General features: G+C 38.2%; 1 protein-coding gene and 1 pseudogene across 1 annotated transcript in view; one reads left to right on the top strand and one right to left on the bottom strand.

The window, feature by feature from the left end:
- Positions 1–242: 242 nt before the first annotated feature.
- Positions 243–2,201, bottom strand: LOC114497154 (annotated as a pseudogene).
- Positions 2,202–9,238: 7,037 nt separating this feature from the next.
- The window catches only part of WASHC2C (WASH complex subunit 2C), a 75,414-nt gene continuing 65,749 nt past the window's right edge, over positions 9,239–18,903 (top strand). Inside the window, 4 exon segments of the mRNA XM_028511488.2 lie at positions 9,239–9,310; positions 9,399–9,521; positions 10,234–10,398; positions 16,317–16,379. Coding sequence (XP_028367289.2) covers positions 9,308–9,310; positions 9,399–9,521; positions 10,234–10,398; positions 16,317–16,379 — 354 coding nt within the window. The 5' untranslated portion in view covers positions 9,239–9,307.

Below are 18,903 nucleotides of genomic sequence, written 5' to 3'. Positions count from 1 at the left end.
AAATCTGAGAGAACTTGATGCCAGATTGGAATGAAACAGTATCTTTGAGATTTTAGACAATTTTAGAGGTCACATAAGGTATTTAAGTCCCACTCTGAGGATGCTGTTAAAACAAAACCAAACAACTACCTTGAGAACATGCATGTTCTAACAGGCCAAACATTTCTTCTGGGTGAGATGATGATTTAAAACTCATGAAACTCAAGAACACAACAAAACAGCAAAAACAACACAACAGCAAAAACACCCTTGAATATATTCAACAATCAAGGCAAGGCATTTTCTTATATAAAATATTATAATTTTCCCACTAATCCAAAGAATTCAATAAATAACTTTACAGTGAAGGGCCCCAATGGGCACTGTGAGTGACCACAGGCCCTGGAGCAGCTGTAATGGTGGAGGCACCCAAAGTGCCAACTCATCCACAAGATGGCCTGCAGTTCTGTCTTTTTCAAATGTGACCCACTGGTGTTTCCAAGCTGCTTTACAGATCAGCCCCATCTGGCAAAGCCTGGTGGGGTGTGAGCCAAAGAGTACAACCCAAGAAATGGTCAAAGCCAAGGTTTCCACATGACAGCTCCCCTCTTCTTCCAAAGGACTAGTGCCACTGAGGCCTGGCTTTAGGCTGCAAGTGCTTCAGTCACATGTGCTCCGTAAATCTTTCACACCTATCATGCAGGGAAGAGCTCAGGAGGGCTCTCTCTGTAGCAATACTTTGCTATGGGATCCCTATGGGTGTTCTCATGCTGCACGCTCTGGGATGAGATCCTGCATTTAGCCATACATAATTCAAAGTGATCTTCGACTGCTATGAAGAGGTTGTGGAATGCCACAGCTGCCCGTTAAGGAACCGCTCCAGTTAAAGTTGCTTGTTCGGCTGCAGGCAGCAGGAAACCCAGGGCTTGCAAGTGCTGCACTAGCCGTTGTGCAAGCAGCCATCACTGCTTGGCGCTGGAGACTTTGACATTACAGCAGCCATTCACCAACAAATTTTTCCTTTCATAAACGTGTCCTAGTTTGTCAGTGAAGAGGTGCTTCCCTTGAATGGATTTCTGGCACTGGTTGCTGGGCCGACTGCTATTACTCAAGTTAAACTGCACTTTCTACCAAATGGGCCAATCATGGTCTTGCACCAGAGGAGATTCCGGTCTCTCCTTGCCCTCTCCTGCTTGAACGTACTGGTGTGGAAGTAGATGAGCAATAGCCCAAAACTAGGGCAAACACCCACCTCTTCCTCAGGAGCTGGTGCCACACCATGGCTGCGAGGTTCACCACACCCACCCGGATGCGGAGCTCAGAGGCAGGGGCCCAGAACGTTGGAGGCCCAGGGCCCCGGGGGTTGGGATGGGGGGGGGCATGGCCCCTATGCAGCCCACAGCCCCATCCCTCATGCCGAGAGCCAGCCCCATCCCTATGCTTTTTAAAGCTCTTTAAAACAAAAACAACTAACATTTAAAGTAGATTAAACAGGAAGACTCCCCACTGACCTATTATAAATTGAATAATTTACTGCATTGACACAAAATATTATATTATAAAACAAGGTAAAATATTATAGTGTGTGCGAGCACACATACACACACTTCTATTCTGAGCCTTGTATGATATTCTCTACTTTTCTAAGTAAAGAACAAAAGCTTTTCTGAGATTTTTGTAAAATTTAATTTAGATGATATGATAAAAATAGTCTGAAATTTACTCTCTTCCATGTCATATCCTTATAAATGATAAAATAGATACAGAAAAGTACTGACTACATGTCTGTGCTTGAAATCATCAAGGGAAAGTGCTTAAAAGTACAGAAACAAACAGAGAGGTACTCCAATAGAAAAAAAAAAAACTAATAAGAAATCATGGCAGAAGCCAAGGTGACAGATGATCTAAGTGTACAGTGCATGGGATGCTGCTAATCCTGAGTTAGGTATAAGACTTCTAAACCATAAAATTAGTGTACAGTCAAGGAGTGCCAGATGTCTGAGGAAGGCCACTATCATAAAAAAGAAATAACAAACTGAGCAAATGGAAGGTTTTTAAAAAAGATTTTATTTATTTATTTTTAGAGAGAGGGGAAGGCAAGGAGAGAGGGAGAGAAATATCAATGTGTGGTTGCTTCTCATGTGCCTCCTACTGGTGACCTGTCCCACAACCCAGGCATATGCCCTGACTGGGAATCAAACCTGTGATCCTTTGGTTCCCATTGAGACTGGAGCTCAATCCACTGAGCTACACCAGCCAGGGCAGAAGGTTTTATTTATGATCAATAGATCAATTAAAATAGGTAAATTTAATATCTTTATTTACTGGTATTTCTTTATGTTTGCTTCAGCAACACAAAGCAAAACAAAACTCAAAAGAGAGGCTGAATAACTGATTGGACACACACACTGAAGTATGAATTAACAACTTGGGGATTAAGTTGAGGGAGTCTTACAGAATGCACACAAAAGAAAAAAGATGAAAAGGTTAAGATGCATAAGTTTGATAAAGATATTCTTAACTTTTTCTGTATGAATTACAAAGGAAGAGAATAGAGAGAATGGTGAAAGTAATATTTAATCAAAGCTAACAAAAATTCCTAGAAGTGAAGAAAGCTATTAAATTTCAGAATTAGAGAGAGAAGAGAAGAGAGAAAGAGAGACTTAAAGATACCAAAGCAGAAGATAGTTTAACTTCAAAGAACTAAGTATCAAATTTTGTTTTAAATTCATCAGCAACACTATACACAAGAAGACAATGGGGCAATATCTTCGATGAAGTGTTGAAAAATAATTGTCATTTTAGAATTTTATACCCAGCTACCATATAATTTAAGTGCATGGGTGAAACAAGGCCATGTTTTGAGCATTCAGAGTATAAATTTACTACCAACATTTATCTCTGAAAGAGCTACTTAAGATGTACTCCTGCAAGAAAAAAATGAAGAAATCCACAGGAAGCAGCAGTATAAAATAAGCAATATTTATCTAAGTCACCAACCAATCTTCTTGGTTAAGATCAAGTTAGTATTAATAGCCCAAAATAACAACTTAGAACTAGAATTCGAGATGATATCAACAGAGGAGTTGAGCAGAAGAGAGACAGCAGAGATAAATGAAAATTTCTTATCCTGTTTGGGAAGAGTCTACACATACTGATTATCTTTAGATTTTGTTATATTTTATGTGTGGATATAAAAATTAAGAGTAAGCCTTAGAAAAATAACAATGGAATGTATACATTTCAAACTAATGGAGGAAAAAGAATGGAACAAAGAAAATTCAACCAACCCAAACGAAATCAGGAATGCGGGAGAAAAATAAACAAAAAAACTCCATAATAAATGGAAAACACAAAATAAGGTAATAAGGTTAAGCTCAAACAAATGAGTGTTCATAACAAATGTACATTAGGGAAAAATTTAAATGAATATAAAATGAGAGCCATATGAAAATGCCATTCAAGGAAAATTAAAATTGCTGATAAACATAAGAAAGTATGCTGAATCTCATTAGTTATCAAGGAAATACTAATAATATGGCAAGAAAATGCAATTTTTACTAATTTGATTGGCAGGTATTTTTAATTTTGATAATAGTGTGTATTAATATGGAACTTGGACAAACAGTTCCTCTCATGGTCTATGTACTACGGGAGTTGGAGAGCAATTTAACATATCTATTAAAACCAAAAATTTGCGTATGTGTACAAGAAAGTACAATCAAGCACATCCTAGCAACATTGCTTGTGATAGTGAGATATTAGAAATAATCTAAATGTTCACTAATGGGATAATGACTAGATAAATTATAGCATGTTCATAGCATGGAATAGTTTACAGTTAAAAAGAATAATTTGAAAAAGTAATTTAGTTTCATTTATGATAATATGGATAGACATACAGTGAATATTTTAAAATTTACAGAAAAAGGTAGAGAATGGTTTTTAATGTAAAACTACATAAATCAATGCCATATATATGCACATATATATATATATTATGATAGATTTATGTATGTAAACACCTAAAAACATCTCTGAAATGTTAAACATCAAATTCATAGTTAAGATTGCCTCTGAGAAGATGAAATGAGATGAATTGTAAAGTAAGTGGTGTGTATTGGCTTAGGGGAAGAATTTAGGTGAGCAAGATACAAGAAATTTGCCCTGGCTGGCGTAGCTCAGTGGATTGAGCGCGGGCTGCGAACCAAAGTGTCGCAGGCTCAATTCCCAGCCAGGGTACATGCCTGGGTTGCAGGCCATAACCCCCAGCAACCACACATTGATGTCTCTCTCTCTCTCTCTCTCTCTCTCTCTCTCTCTCTCTCTCCCTCCCTTCCCTCTATAAAATAATAAATAAATATTTTTTAAAAAGATACAAGGAATTTAGTCTTAGTAGTAAATTCTGATTTTATATTCAAGGAAATTATTTGTGTATTATTTGTTGAGTGAGTCTGATTAAGGATTAATGTTTTCCCTGTGAATGTGCTTACCTTTGCATAGATGGCGTATTTGCTAATCTAAACTGGCTGGACATTCAGGGAATGGACTGCGTGGGCACAGACAGACAGTTTACCAATCATCGCATAAGAGGATGTATGACCTTTCCCTCCTTTCCACCACATAGTATTCACCAGGTGCCAGAACCTTAAGGTGTGAAAAGGGTCTGCCATACTGGGCTGTGAACTAATGATAGTGGTACCCTCCCCTGAAAAAGCAGGTTTTTAGCACCTTGTTAAATAAAGATGTGTGTGTGTCTGCTGGAAAGTTGTCCTTTTATGTAAGGAGACTAGAAAAATTATGCTTCAGGCAATGTTCAGGGACACAATGAACCCTACAGCTTCTAGTCTGTTGAAGGCCTTCTATGACCTCCCTTGAGCTCTTCACTTTCTGAGATCTTATGTGTAAAATCAAGAAAAGGAGTATCCTTTCTCACTTTGGCAACCCTGAGAAATTTATACATACCTCTGTAGGCCAGGTGCTTCCCCTGCTTTCAGTTCTCTTTATGGTCTGGCAATGGACTTTATTCAGTTTCCCCTTAGTCAAGGATACAAATATGTGTTAGTGATGATTTGTATGTTTCTCCCATGTCTCAGAGGCACAGTCTCAGCAACAAGTAAATACTCCTGGAGAAGTTGCTCCCTCTGAGGAATCCCCTCAGATCTGCATAGTAACTGGGAAATCATTTCACAGGATGAATTGTACAATCTGTTTGTAAAGTTTGGCTGATTTTACAGTATGTCCACTGTGCTCATGTCTAACATATGGAGACCATGAAGTTCCTGCCACAGAAATAGGACTTAATACTTCCCTCTTGAGTTGAAGGACCTAATTACATGCTCTCACTTGAGGGTGCTGGATGTTTCTACTCGTGTGGGATCCAAGTATATGTCACCTTGCCAACCCAATAGTGAGACAGATGTGGATTATGTTAGTATTGATGCTGCCACCAGAAAGATTCTCCCTTCTTCTACCATTATCCCTAAACTAAACTCCTTTGTCTATAAAGTTCAGCCAAACTAAGCAAATGCAACTGGGGTTTTGGGTATGTGTTTTCAGTCCTCTGTCTAACTGAAGCCCATAATTGATAAGCAAGGCTTTGAGTATGTCTTTGCTAGAGCATTCCTTCCTTAATATGGAGTAGCTGAATTTAAAAAGTCTATCAAAAATCTATTCTTGTGGCACAATAATGGAACACCACTACAACTGCTCTTGACAACAAGGAATAATGGACGGTAGCCTGGCTGAAGTAATACTACAAAACCATAGGGCTCTAGATGTGTTAGCCACCCAACTAGATGGTATATTTAGGAAAGAGATGTTGGTTCTATGTCAACAAATCAGTTACAGTGATAAAACAGCTTGGGTTCTGAAACAGTACATTAAAATCTTAGAATTGACAAAATACTATCCCACAAATTGGGGTTGGGCAGAATTATTTAGCTGACTGGTTACAGGAATAAATACCTGGCTTTATTCTATATTACAGGCTTTAATCATATTGGTTTTTGTGATTATACATAATTATGTGTCTTACCAGGTGAATCGAATGACTACCAGCCACAATACAAATAGTGCTAGGTCACTGAGACCATCTGTACAAAAAAAATTTTGATCTGAGAACTATGTGACTTAGCTCTGCTTTTGATGCTCAGGAACCTTCTTCCTCTCCTACATGGGATATGACATTCCAGGAATGAGACTTCCTGGCAATGGAGGAACAATGTTGCTTTTTTAGTGGTGCTTCCTAGTTATTAAACATTGATGCTAAGGAATAATCTCAGTCAAAAGGAGGAAATACTTTATAAAAATAGCAAAATGGAGGTACCATTGTTGAATGAGCAATCTAAAACGGAGCTGAGGGGTCCCTAGGAAGCTGAGCTAACACACCACCTCCATGTGAAACTAAACTTTTGAATTGAGCTAAAGCACAAATGGCTACGTATTTTTTTTTCCTTTTTAAAGATTTTATTATTTTCAGAGAGAGGGGAAGGGAGGGAGAAAGAGAAGGAATCATCCATACGTGTTTGCACACCTGCAACTGGGGAACCAGCTGGCAACCCAGGTATGTACCCCAACTGGGAATGGAACCAGCAACCTTTTGGTTAACAGGCTGGCACTCGATCCACTAAGCCATACCAGCCAGGGCCAAAAGGCTTTATCTTGATACAAGTCCTGAGACTGACTCTGCATCACTGAACTGTATATTCAAAGAAGTAAAATTTTCACCCAGCAATAGACATAAGCAATTAACCTTGTATAGCACAGGAAAGGTCCAGCTATAGTGTAAAACAGTGGCTATTCGTGTGGTTCCTGGCTCTGATTCTTTATTGATTTTTCTAACCCTGAGTGAGTTACTTATACTACCTATGTCCCAGTGTTCTCAACTATAACCCAGGGATAATAGTACCATACCTTATGAAGTCATTGTGAGAATTAAATTAATTAATATGTATTAAAGTATTTGGTAAACACTGAGCACTTCATAAGTACTATATTAAAGGGGTTAGCTATTAAGGGGGGACAAATATATAAATAAATTACAATGCAGTGTAACACTTCATGATTAATATTTTTACAAATGTATAAAAATAATTGAGGGGGCACTTAAACTATACTTGGGACAATCAGGGAAGACTTCACTGAGGTGACAGAGGTTAAAACAAAAAAAAGTCCAAGAGTTGGATAAATAAAGGGCATAGGACAAGTGGTAAGATCTAGGTTATTAAAATTAAAGAAATTTTGTTTGTCAATTATAGTTAACATACAGTGTTGCATTAGTTTTAGGTATACAACATAGTGATGAGACATTTATATACTTTATGAAGTGACCACCACTATAAGCCTAGTATCCACCTTTTTACCGTACATAGTTAATATGATATTGACTATGTTCCTTGTTCCATATATTACATTACTGTGACTTATTTTATAACTGGTAATTTGTACTGCTTAATCCCCTTCACCTTTTTCACTCAAACCCAACCATATCCCTTCTGCCAACCGTTTGCTCTTTGCATCTAAGTTTGTCTCTGTTTTATTTTGTTTATTCATTTTTTCATATATATTTGTCTTTCTCTCTTTGACTTATTTCACTTAGCATAACACAATTAGGTCTATCCATGTTGTTGCAAACAGCAAGGTTTCTTTCTTTCTTTTTTTTAATGGTTGAGTAGTATTGTTTAATGCGCACCATATGGCAAATGTCGAGGTCCCTCCCTCCCTCCCTTCCTTCCCTGAGTAATAGTTTAATGCTCACCATATGGAAGGCACCAAGCTAGCCATTGTACAAATATCATCACTTTTACTAGGGAAGAAATCTCAAGGAGGTTAAATTACTGACCCTGGGGCACACAGGAATGGAAGTTATCAGTGATCTCTATTTTTTAAAAAATAATTTTATTTTTGTTCAGTTACAGTAGTCTATGTTTACTCCCCACCCCAGCCAAACCTTCCTTCTTTCCTTGCTTCCTCCCCCCCTTGGTTTTGTCCATGCGTCCTTTATAGTTGTTCCTGAAAACCCTTCTCCCCTTCCTCTCTTTATCCCCTCCTACTTCCCTTCTGTTTACTGTCAGATTGTTCTTAATTTCAATGTTTCTGGTTATATTTTGTTTGCTTTTTTTCTTTGATTATGTTCCAGTTAAAGGTGCAATCATATGGTATTTGTCTTTCACCACCTGGTTTATTTCACTTATCATAATGCTTTCCAGTTCCATCCATGCTGTCACAAGGGTAGGAGCTCCTTCTTTTTCTCTGCTGCAGTAGTATTCCATTGGGTAAATGTATCATGGTTTTTTTATCATCATTTACTGATAGGGACTTAGGTTGCTTCCAGCACTTGGCAAAAGACTTGAACAGACACTTCCCTATTTTTTTTTAAGATTTTATTATTTACTTCTAGACAGAGGGGACAAGAAAAAGAAAGGAAGAGAAACATCAATGTGTGGCTGCGCCCCCTTCCCTCTGGATGCCTCCCACTGGGGACCTGTCCCAAAACCCAGGCATGTACCCTGATGGGGAAATGAACCAGTGACCCTTTGGTTCACAAGCCCATGCTCAATCCACTGAGCCACACCAGCCAGGGTAGGATCTTTATGTTTAAAAGTGAGTTGGTCTGCCACTGGAGGGATCTCGGTACAGGGAATTTAGAATAAATGCGACACAGACCAGTCACTGACTGCTAGAGAGCTGGGAGACTTGAGGATGGATTGCTGGCAGGGATCAGATTAAAAAAGGTTTTTGCCTGTTACATGGTTAGGCTAGACTTAAACCTGGGTGTAATACCCAGGGAATAACGAATTTTAAGCAAGCGCTACCCAGCATGGCATTAAAACATGATGATGGCTAGACAGCTCCATCATTCCCTGTTTACTGAGTGCCTGTCTGCCAACCCTGCGACAAGCAGCGAACTAGCAGCAAGGAACAGGCGTGGTAAGAGAGGGCTCTCCCTCTGCCCACGTCCCCAACGCCTAAAGCCCCAAGTCCGGATGTTCCACACAAACTCCTTTCGGAAGCAGGAGCCGGTAGTCACCTAAGTCCTACCGCTGATATGCACGCAGGCGCATGCATGCCCTTTAGCGCCCCCTGGAGTCAATACCACTCTTCACTAGCGTCCTAGTCCCTTGCCAGCTACAAACTTTTTTACTCCAGCCGAGGCTCCGTAACTCCCTAACGGTGGCGCCGCAGCCCAGTCACGTGTGGTTCCAGTCACGTGAGGTCAAGTCACGTGAAACAAGGTCACGGGTGGGGAGGTCGGCTTCCGGGGGTCTGTTGTCTTGGGCGGGTTCGGTGTTTACTGTGGAGGATCCTGCCGAACTGCACTGCTGGGATGGTGAGGGCTGCAGGCCCGGGTAGGACCGGGTGGGTCCGGGGCTTTGGCCTTCCCGAAGTCAGCCTCTCTTCTTATCCTCCCGCTTCAGATGAATCGGATGACCCCGGGCCAGGAACGAGCGCCGGCTTCCGAGCCAGTGTGGGAGCGGCCCTGGTCGGTGGAGGAGATCCGCAGGAGCAGCCAGAGCTGGTCGCTGGCAGCGGACGCAGGAGTGAGCGGCTGGCCCCAGGGACTGGACTGGTGGGATGGGTGGGTTGCTTGGCGTGATGCTTGGCCTGCGAGCGGGAGGACTGGAGCCCAGATTAGCCCTTCATCCAGACTGTCCGCTGCCACCCATCTACTTAATGACATATCTCTACTCACCCACGAAAACTCCACTGTGGCAGGGCCCAGGGAGAGGACGGGCCTGTCGGCCTCGGTCCGTAGTGCTTCCATTTGGACTGTGATCCAGACGCAGGCTTCTCTTACTGAAGAGGGCAGAAAGATTTTCCCTGCCCCGTGGGATTGCTGTGGCACTAGTGAGGCGACTCCATGAGGAACCCTGGGCTAGTGGGCCTGTAGTGGGGTCCTTCAGGCCGTGGCCCAGGAAGCTCAGAACTGTGATTCCAAAGTCACATAAGAATAAGATTTTTTTAAAAAGTAGTGATTTGTTATTTTACCCTTTGTGGCCCCTGTAAAGTGACAAGCGGTACTTAAAATTCCTCCAGAAATGAAATAGCAAGTGCTCATTGACCACTTGCCACTGTTTTGACAACCTTTCTCAACATTTTTCAATGCCATTTGGCCTTAGTACTGACAAAACCAGCATCCCTCGTGCATTCCAGCATACACACACAAAGGTGAAAGGAAATGGGTTTTTTGTTTTGACACGAAGAATAGATGCATGTAATATTGATACTTATATATCTTTATTTTTTAAATAGCTACTACAGTTTCTACAGGAATTTTCACAGCAGACTATCTCTAGGACCCATGAAATCAAGAAACAAGTAGATGGACTGATTCGGGAAACTAAAGCTACAGATTGTCGCCTACATAATGTCTTCAATGACTTCCTTATGCTGTCCAATACCCAGTTCATTGAGAATGTGAGTTACTTAGTTACCTTACGCTTAAAAATACTGCTTTTTCAAGGTCCAAGACTCATTGTGATATTACGTGATCTATTATTAATTTGCCTTATACATTTTAATGGAAGTGGTGGATCTTGGTAATTTAAGCTTCTTTCTCTAGGATTAATTCCTTTTTTTTAAATTAAAGATTTATTTATTTAGTTTTAGAGAGGGGAGGGAGGGAGAAAGAGAGAGAGAGAGAGAAACATGAATTGTGTGGTTGCTGGGGGCTGTGGCCTGCAACCCTGGCACATGCCCTGGCTGGGAATCGAACCTGCGATACTTTGGTTTGCAGCCCATGCTCAATTCACTGAGCTACGCCAGCCAGGGCGGGTTAATTCCTTTTAAAAAATAAATTAATAAAGTTTTTAAAGTTTTTAAAAAAACAATGATAAAATTAAGTTTTTGTAATTCTTTCTCATCCTCTTTTAATTTTGAGAGTAGTCAGCAGTTATGCTGAATTGCATGGGACTCAAACAAACCTTGTTATGGCATGTTCTGTAAAGAGAGCCAAGCACCTGCTCTGGTCTTCTGAGCCACCAACATCTGCCATTGAAGTTATTGATTGTTCCATTATGTTCTATTAAATTATATTAAAGGCATGTATGTGTTTGCTTATAATATTCTCAATTAACATTTTGTTATGAAGACTGAACCTGAGCTGTAACATCATGTGTAATTTTGTCTGTATATTTATTGCATTTCTGTTAAGTGCTAGGTCCTAGGAATGCATAGATAAATTATGTAGAGCTTCTCCTTACAGAAGATTACAAGCTTCCATAATAGTGTAATTGTAGAATAGAGAGAAGCAAGACTGGAACCCAGTGAGTGAAGGTGAGACTGGTAAAGAGATGAGGTTGGAGAGAAAGGTTTTAAACTGATCTATATTTCTCATAGGGTGACTAACTTCCTGAGTATTAGCATTAATTAGTCTGTGAAAAGGAGATTAACAAAGTAGGCTGTTCCCCAAAATTATTAAATGTAAAGTAATAGAAAATATTTTGATAATTGCAAGATTTTAAAAAGCTCACAATTCTGGATTCTTAAGAATATACCATATATTGTTATACAGGTACCTTATGCAGTATGTGTGTGCTTTTTTTAGTAGTTCAGGTTGAAATGCCATAACTAGCCTTTTGCGGGGGGAACTATATATAAAATAAAGATCTTAGAGATCTCTTTACCAGTAAGTTTAAAATATAACAAGTATTCTAGTCATATTCTGGTTAGTTACACAGATTATCCCTGCTTGTTCCTGAGTATCTTTCTCACTGGAAGAGCTAGTTTACAGGACTCTTGTAGTACAGGACTGGCATATGTAGTCCCATCACTTTTTCATCAGGCTAAATTTGGTGTCCTTTTAAATGTGTATACTTGATCTCATTCTGCTGGATCAGGCACTCGGTTCTCTGCAGCCAGTGTTGCAGCCCTACTCTAGGCAAGGAATAAAGTCAGGAGGTTTCTTTTGTGCCCAGAGAATCTGTACCAAATTGGCACTGTATTGGTACCAGATTGATACTTGGGTTGAGGGGCAGCATATACTTCTTTATCTGAATCATGGTCTTCAGGTCTTCTTTTTGGCTCTTCTTTTTTGTCCAAGTTTTCCTCGATTGTGAGTTTTCCATGATCTAGGTTTGTGTGTGTTTTGTTTTTATTTATTTTTTTGGTAATTGTTCTTTGTTTCTTTTCACTTCTTGGATTCCCATGTTCCATCCATCCATCTGTTCTTTATGTCTCTTCCCTTTCCAGTCTGTAGCCAGAATTCCCCTCTGGATGTCTCGCCACTGCCAAATTTAACTGCTTCCCAGGCCCCTATAACATGTGTGTTACATGTTCTTTCATTTCATGGCTGAATATGATGATGTTGAGAGTACAGCTAAAACTCTCAAAATATCTGTAGGCTGATCTTATATTTGGCAGTAATTTGACTCTATGTATTTTCTTCAAATCCTGACATTGATACTCATGTATAATAATTCTGGCTTGGGTAATGGTGCCGTTTGGTTTCATGGTCTATTAGAATGATATTCGAAGTCAGGTAGGTTTCTGAGTTTTAGTAATTAACCTCAGAGGCAGCTACAAGATTGTAAACTGCATTATGAAATTGGTGAAACTGAACAGCATTCAGGACTTTGTAGGGCAAGAGAAATTAGTACCTTTAGTAAAGGCTCCAGAGGGGACGCTGAAGGAGGAGAAATGCTAATTAACAAAATGCTTCGATGTGTTAATAGGAGACATAATTCTTAATCTTTTAATTTAGGAATTTTGTCTTGAAACATAAATTGACCTAGTTAATAACTTCTTCAGAAGTATTTCCCAAGATTATAATTTTACATTTATTGATGTGCAGTGAATTTCCCTAACTGAATCAAGCCCCGTATTTTTGCTAACTGTTTTATTCCTTGGGCTCAGCACAAACCTGATATATAGGGACTCAGTGAATATAGGGATTCATTTGAATGAATGACTGAAAGAACACATACATGAAAAGGAACAGGCCTGTGTATATAATCTGTTTAGAAATCTGCCGTCCCTGGTCCTCTTCTCTCCGATCCCCTATCTTCACCTTTTACCATGTCTCCTCAAATGAGGAAAAGATCCTTTGAGTGGAAATACGCAAGACATTTTAAAATTCTGGGTATGGCTACCTGATTTGAAAACGGTCAAAAAACACATGAACCTACAAGTGAAGAAGGGTGGTAGAAGTTAGCATTGATAATCTGCTATGTACTAAGTACTTGAGATACACAGTCCTGGTTACATTCAAAATTTTCCATGGTTTTTACGGATTTCCTGGTTGATTTCTTACATGTCATGTTTGACTTTCCAGCTGTAGGGCATTGAAGTCTTATGAGATAGTTTTTAATGACGGGCAGGAAAGAAAAAAGTAGGGTGTTGGTGCTTTTCAGACTTCAATGTGAATCTCAGCCTTTTAGGGAAAATGGTCTTGTTTGAATTCTGAAGCTACTATGTCTTAAAGTCCTAATTTTAGGAATTACTTATTTGTTTCTTCCTGTGTTTGAAAATTACTTCCCAATTTCTGATCTTTATTGAACAATTAGGAAAAAAGCATATGGAAGAAGAAGAAGCATCTGAAATTTTATCAGCTAGTGGGGAGCTGCTCAACATTTTGGTATATATATTCCAAATCTATTTCCCATGTAGATATTGGACTTTAAGTTTATTTTCCTTTCTTGTTATAGAACTATTGAACATTCATTGTAGAAGAGATTGGTATAAATAAAAAAATTTAAGTTTAGAAAAATTAACTACAAAAATAATCAGCTGTAATTCTACCATTCCAATTAACCAACCATGAAATATTTTGGCATATTTACTGTTAGTCTTTTTTTTGACTTTAACCTTTTCTAGATTAGTATGTGTATGTGTGTATTTGCAGCCTGGACTTTTCTTAATATCAGTTTATTATTTTATAAGCATTTTAACACATCTATAAGGCTTTTGTGGACTTAATTTTTATTCTTATTCTGCTGTATGGCTAAATCACAATTTACTTAACAATCTTTCAAAATTAAAATTTTTAGTGAAATATTTTATATGCTTAGAACAGATAATAATCACAGATGGTAATGATATGCACCATCCTGCATTAACAGATTTTAATATTTTGCTATAATTGCATTAAAGACACCAACTCCCCATTTTTTTCCTTAATTCTAAACTTTTAGATGAGAGCTCCTTTGTGTCTCTGCCTTTTTATTCTTCTTACCTGGGGAGAATGTATTTGTGAATGTGTATGAATGCATATGTGTAGTATGAAATAGGGATCTCATTTTTCCCCCCATATGGTTGACCTTTATCGGATAGCTGTTTTCCTCACCCACGTATGTGTATGAATGCATGTGTGTGCACACATGTTTATGTGAATATAAAATTAGGCTTATATGTAATTGTGGCCTTTTCTTTTATTATGTTAATCTGCTGTATGCCAGTATCACATTCTCAATAGGGCAAGTCCCCATGGCTTCTTTTTATTCAGAATTGTCATGGTTATCCTTGGCTTTTTACTCTTCTGTGTGAATTTGAGAATTATCTTGCTAAGTTCCACAGAAAATCCTCTTAGCATTTTTATTGGAATTTTGTATAATTACAAATTTGGTGTTTGTGACTTTCCATTGTAAATCATGCCATGAACATCTTATTGTTTGCATTTATGATTATTTTTCATGGAACTAAATTTCTTTTTTTCTCCTATTTCTTTAGTTGTCTATTGTTTTCACTTATTTTTTAAAATTTATTCTATTTTTTCATTAAATACTTTTGAATTTTATTGTTGTTCAAGTATAGTTTTCTGCTTTTCCCCCTCCATGGAACTAAATTTCAGGAAGTGGAATTCTTGGGCCAGAAAATATGGACATTTAAAAATAACACTGTGTAATCAGATTGACAAATACTTTAAAAAGGTGGATAACACCTCCTGGCAAAGGTTTGGGAACAGGACCACTTGATTACATTGTTTGTTGGTGACCATCTGTGTTATCATAGATTTGTGGATAGTAATCAGGAAGGAGCTGTTAAGATTAAAAAACAGCTTTGTCTTTGGACATGTCAATCCTATTTTGGAAAGTCTATAGAAATAAAGGGCTGGGTTCTAAGAATATATTTGTGCATATGTTTACAGCAGTTTGTTTATAAGAGCAAAAACTGGGATTTCCATAATGTTCACCAATAGGGTATTATTGAATTAATTACGGTTAAGTTCATGCCATAGAATATTATACAGATACTAAGAAGATTGAATCAAATCTATATGTATTGACCCAGAAAGTGGCTTATGAGAACATTAAGTGAGAAAGTGGGGCAGAGAACTATGGATTTTTTTTTAAAGCAGGAAGGGTGGGGGAACTTGAATATGTGCAAAAGTCTGTATATATTTATGTGAGAGTCACAGGAAATACAGAGGAACACACACCAAGCTTAAACTGGTTATTCCAAGGGGTAGGTTGGAGATAGGTAAGGAAATATTTAAAAATATATCTCTTTTCCGTATACCTTTATATTGATTTTTTAATTTTAATTGAGATTCAATTCACATTCCATAAAATTCACCCTTTTTAAAAGTGTGCAAGTCAGTAGGTTTTAGTATATTCACTAAGTTTTGTAACCATTACCAGTATCAAATTTCAGAACATTTTTATCACCCTACTGTTTATAACAAGCATCTTTTACCTTGGGAGTATGTAAAACAATAAGTAGTTTAGCAATAATGCAATAATAAAGGAAATCACAATGAGTTGCTGGAGTGATAGCTCTGTTTGGAAAAGAGAGACCTGCATTGTCTTTGCCCACGGGGCAGTAAAATGCCTGGCCTGCTGACTAATTATTGATGGGCATATCCTATATTTTAATATAAATACAATAGGATAATAAAAACTTACCAACCATCTGAAGCAACAGAATGAAAATAACTTTTACCTTTACCATTCCTACTGCTCAAAATGTTAAAACCCTTGTTACAGAGTGGGTAAGTTCTCTTGGGTAATCAGTTGATGTTCTCTGTAGCCTGACATTTGAGCCTGTCATTTCCTCATTAGCATTAAGTATTAGGTTAAACAAAAAGGTGTGAAAACTGGTATCTTACTGTTTTTGTGACTCTTTGGTCAACAGTGAGGTTGAACTTCCTTTCATGTCTCCTAGTTAGTTGTGTCTTCTTCTTTTTTATTTTTAAGCTTAGTTTTTCGTGGATTGACTACTGATCTTTGTTTCTTTGTCTCTGATTAGTGGCCTTAGCCATTTGTTAAGTAATCATTTCTTCCTTGTCTTTATCATATATTGAATTCATCCTGTTTTTGTTGTGTACTGAATTCTTTCAGTGTAATTTATTCTAAATAATGTTTTGACCATTTAAAAATGAACTTGTTTCCATAATATAGCGTGTATATGATGAAGAAGTGGAGGAGCCAGTTCTCAAGGCTGAGGCAGAAAAAGCGGAACAGGTACTTGCATTATATTCCTTTTCTTTTGCGTTCCTGACTCAGTGATGAAAAATGGTGGAGATTTGTAATGTGGCTGGTAGGGGATAGATATTGGGGAAAATGGGAAGATGGCTCTGTTAGCCCAGCAATTAAACTCTTTTACTTCTAAAATTTAGTGTATTAAGAAATGTATAATAAAGTTCCTACATTCTGACTTAAGAATAGAGCCCAGTTCAGCAGAGGTTGTCTGTAAAAGGCCAGTCAGTAAATATTTTAGGTTTTGCTGGCCTCATTGGTCTGTCTCTTCTTAGTCTTTTTTCTTTTATTCATTTTTCTTTTTTCCCTTCCCTTTAAAAATATAAAAAGCATTTTTACATGAAGGGCCTACAGGAACAGGCCAGAGGCTGAGCTGTAGTTTATAAGTTCTTCGAAGACTTTTTAACCTATTCTTTCATGACTCCTTTGCTTCTTATTCCTACCAATTAAAAGTGACAATGAGATGAATGCTGGTTAGATCACACACATTGGAGTGCCTCCTAAGTGCCGCAGGATATGTTAGTACAGAGGATAAAGATGGTGGAGTGAATGTTATTGACTCTGGGAAGATTGCAGGGAGCTGGTGACGTGGGTAGACTGACCTCAGAAAGTTGTAGTCTTGTTGGGGTGACAGGATATAGCATGTCAGAACTCAATGGCTGCTTACTATTATGAAAGTTCAGGTGTAAAAGAGCTCAATTGGGTAAGATAGCAGAGAAAAGTTTCCAGCATGAGATGTTAGTTAGCTGAGGAAAGAAAGGCAAGATTTTAAGGCCATTTTAGCAAAAAAGAGTGCCATAAGCCAAGGTTCCGAGTTAGGTGATGTACCTAGTATTTTATGAAGAGGAAGGTTAAGGAGGGAGGGGTAGAAACTGGAGGACTTATCGGACTGAGGAGTTGAAGGGCAGCAGTCCCTACGTTTTTCCCCTCTGTGGCTTCCTGTATTATTCTTCCTGGGTTCTCACATCATAGACCAAAGGCTAGATAAATGTTCTTGACTCTCTAGCAGAAGTTGTACCCTGTTCCTCCCACTCAGGAAAGCACAATGGGATGTGACTGAGTTTATTATGGAGTAGCTTGATTCAGCTCTAACTTAGTTAGAAAATACAAATCACTTGAAAAAGTTGGTACTTTATCAGTAACTATTACTCTTAACATATGAAACACTTAGACTAGGAAGGGGTATTAGAAACAAGCTACAGTTCTTCCTTTTTCTAGCCTTTTTTAAACATAAGTTTTTTTTAATATTACTATTTTTTATAGTACTCAAGGGTTTGGTGTTTATGTGCAATACTATCCTTACACAAGACAAAGATCCATTGCAAGTAAAGATACTTCGTGAACTATTTTCAAAAAGCTACTACATACTTAATTTCACAAACATTCCACATACTTAGTACAGTGTTACCTATTTAGAAGCAAGTGTACCAGATGCAACCAAAACAAAGAAGCTATTAGAAAACTTCCATATTTGAGATAAAAGTATAAAATTCTTGTTGGACTTTTCCTTTAGGCCCTTTGGTTCTTTCTATAATTATGTATACTTTCTAGAATATTTGTGAAGAGGGGAATGACACTACATTTTTTTTCAATATTTCTTAAAATTGATAACATAGTTGAATGTATGAGGGACTGTCACTAAGAGCTGCTGTTATAGGAAATGGAGACCTGTGGACTGTTTTCAGCAGATTGGTATTTTAATAGAGACTTCTGGGACAGGTAGGGAAAATTGTTCTTAGGGTGATAAACAGGTAGATTAGAGATGAAACTGATCCTTTCTTGGTTTGAAACAAATTTATAAAATAGCTGTAATTGTCCAATTATTATTATTTTAACTGTAATTTAAAAATGACACCTCTGACTACAGTATTTTCTTCTAGATTTTAATTCCTAAAATTGTCCAAATCACCATTATAACCAAGGATAGTGGGGTACAGTTATGGTGAAGCTAAAACTCTAGGCCCTTCACTCCTCTTGTAGCAGGGAAGTGAAGTACGATTGATGGCTTGTGATATGCCATTCATTGTTACTGTACTTTTACCTAAGTTATCTAGCTGAACCATCACGCAATAGTGTTTTGGTTTCATAGATGATAAATGTGGAGCTCTGAGACCTTTACTTTGATCCATGTCCTGAAAGTGATAAACTTGGAGTTTAAAGTTACTCCAAAGTCTGTGTTAAGGCATTCATCAGAGTCTGCATTTTTAAAAAGATTTTATTTATTTATTTTTAGAGGGATGGGGAAGGGAGAGAGAAAGAGAGGGAGGGAAACAGTCAATGTATGGTTGTCTCTAGCACACCCCATACTGGGGATATGGCCTGCAACCCAGGCGTGTGCCCTGACTGGGAATCAAACCAGCAATGCTTTGGTTCACAGGCCTGCGCTCAATCTACTCAGAGTCTGCATTTTTAATTTAGATTTTTTTGGAGCATGAGTCTGGGCTTTAGAGAACATTCAGAGTCTTTTATTATGGTGGTATCAATATATTGAAGATCCATGCTGAACAGT

Source organism: Phyllostomus discolor, chromosome 5 (genome assembly GCF_004126475.2).
Source record: "Phyllostomus discolor isolate MPI-MPIP mPhyDis1 chromosome 5, mPhyDis1.pri.v3, whole genome shotgun sequence".
NCBI classification, from domain to species: Eukaryota; Metazoa; Chordata; class Mammalia; order Chiroptera; family Phyllostomidae; genus Phyllostomus; species Phyllostomus discolor.
The sequence above is the reverse complement of the archived record's forward strand: the minus strand, read 5'-3'. Positions and strand labels throughout refer to the sequence as shown.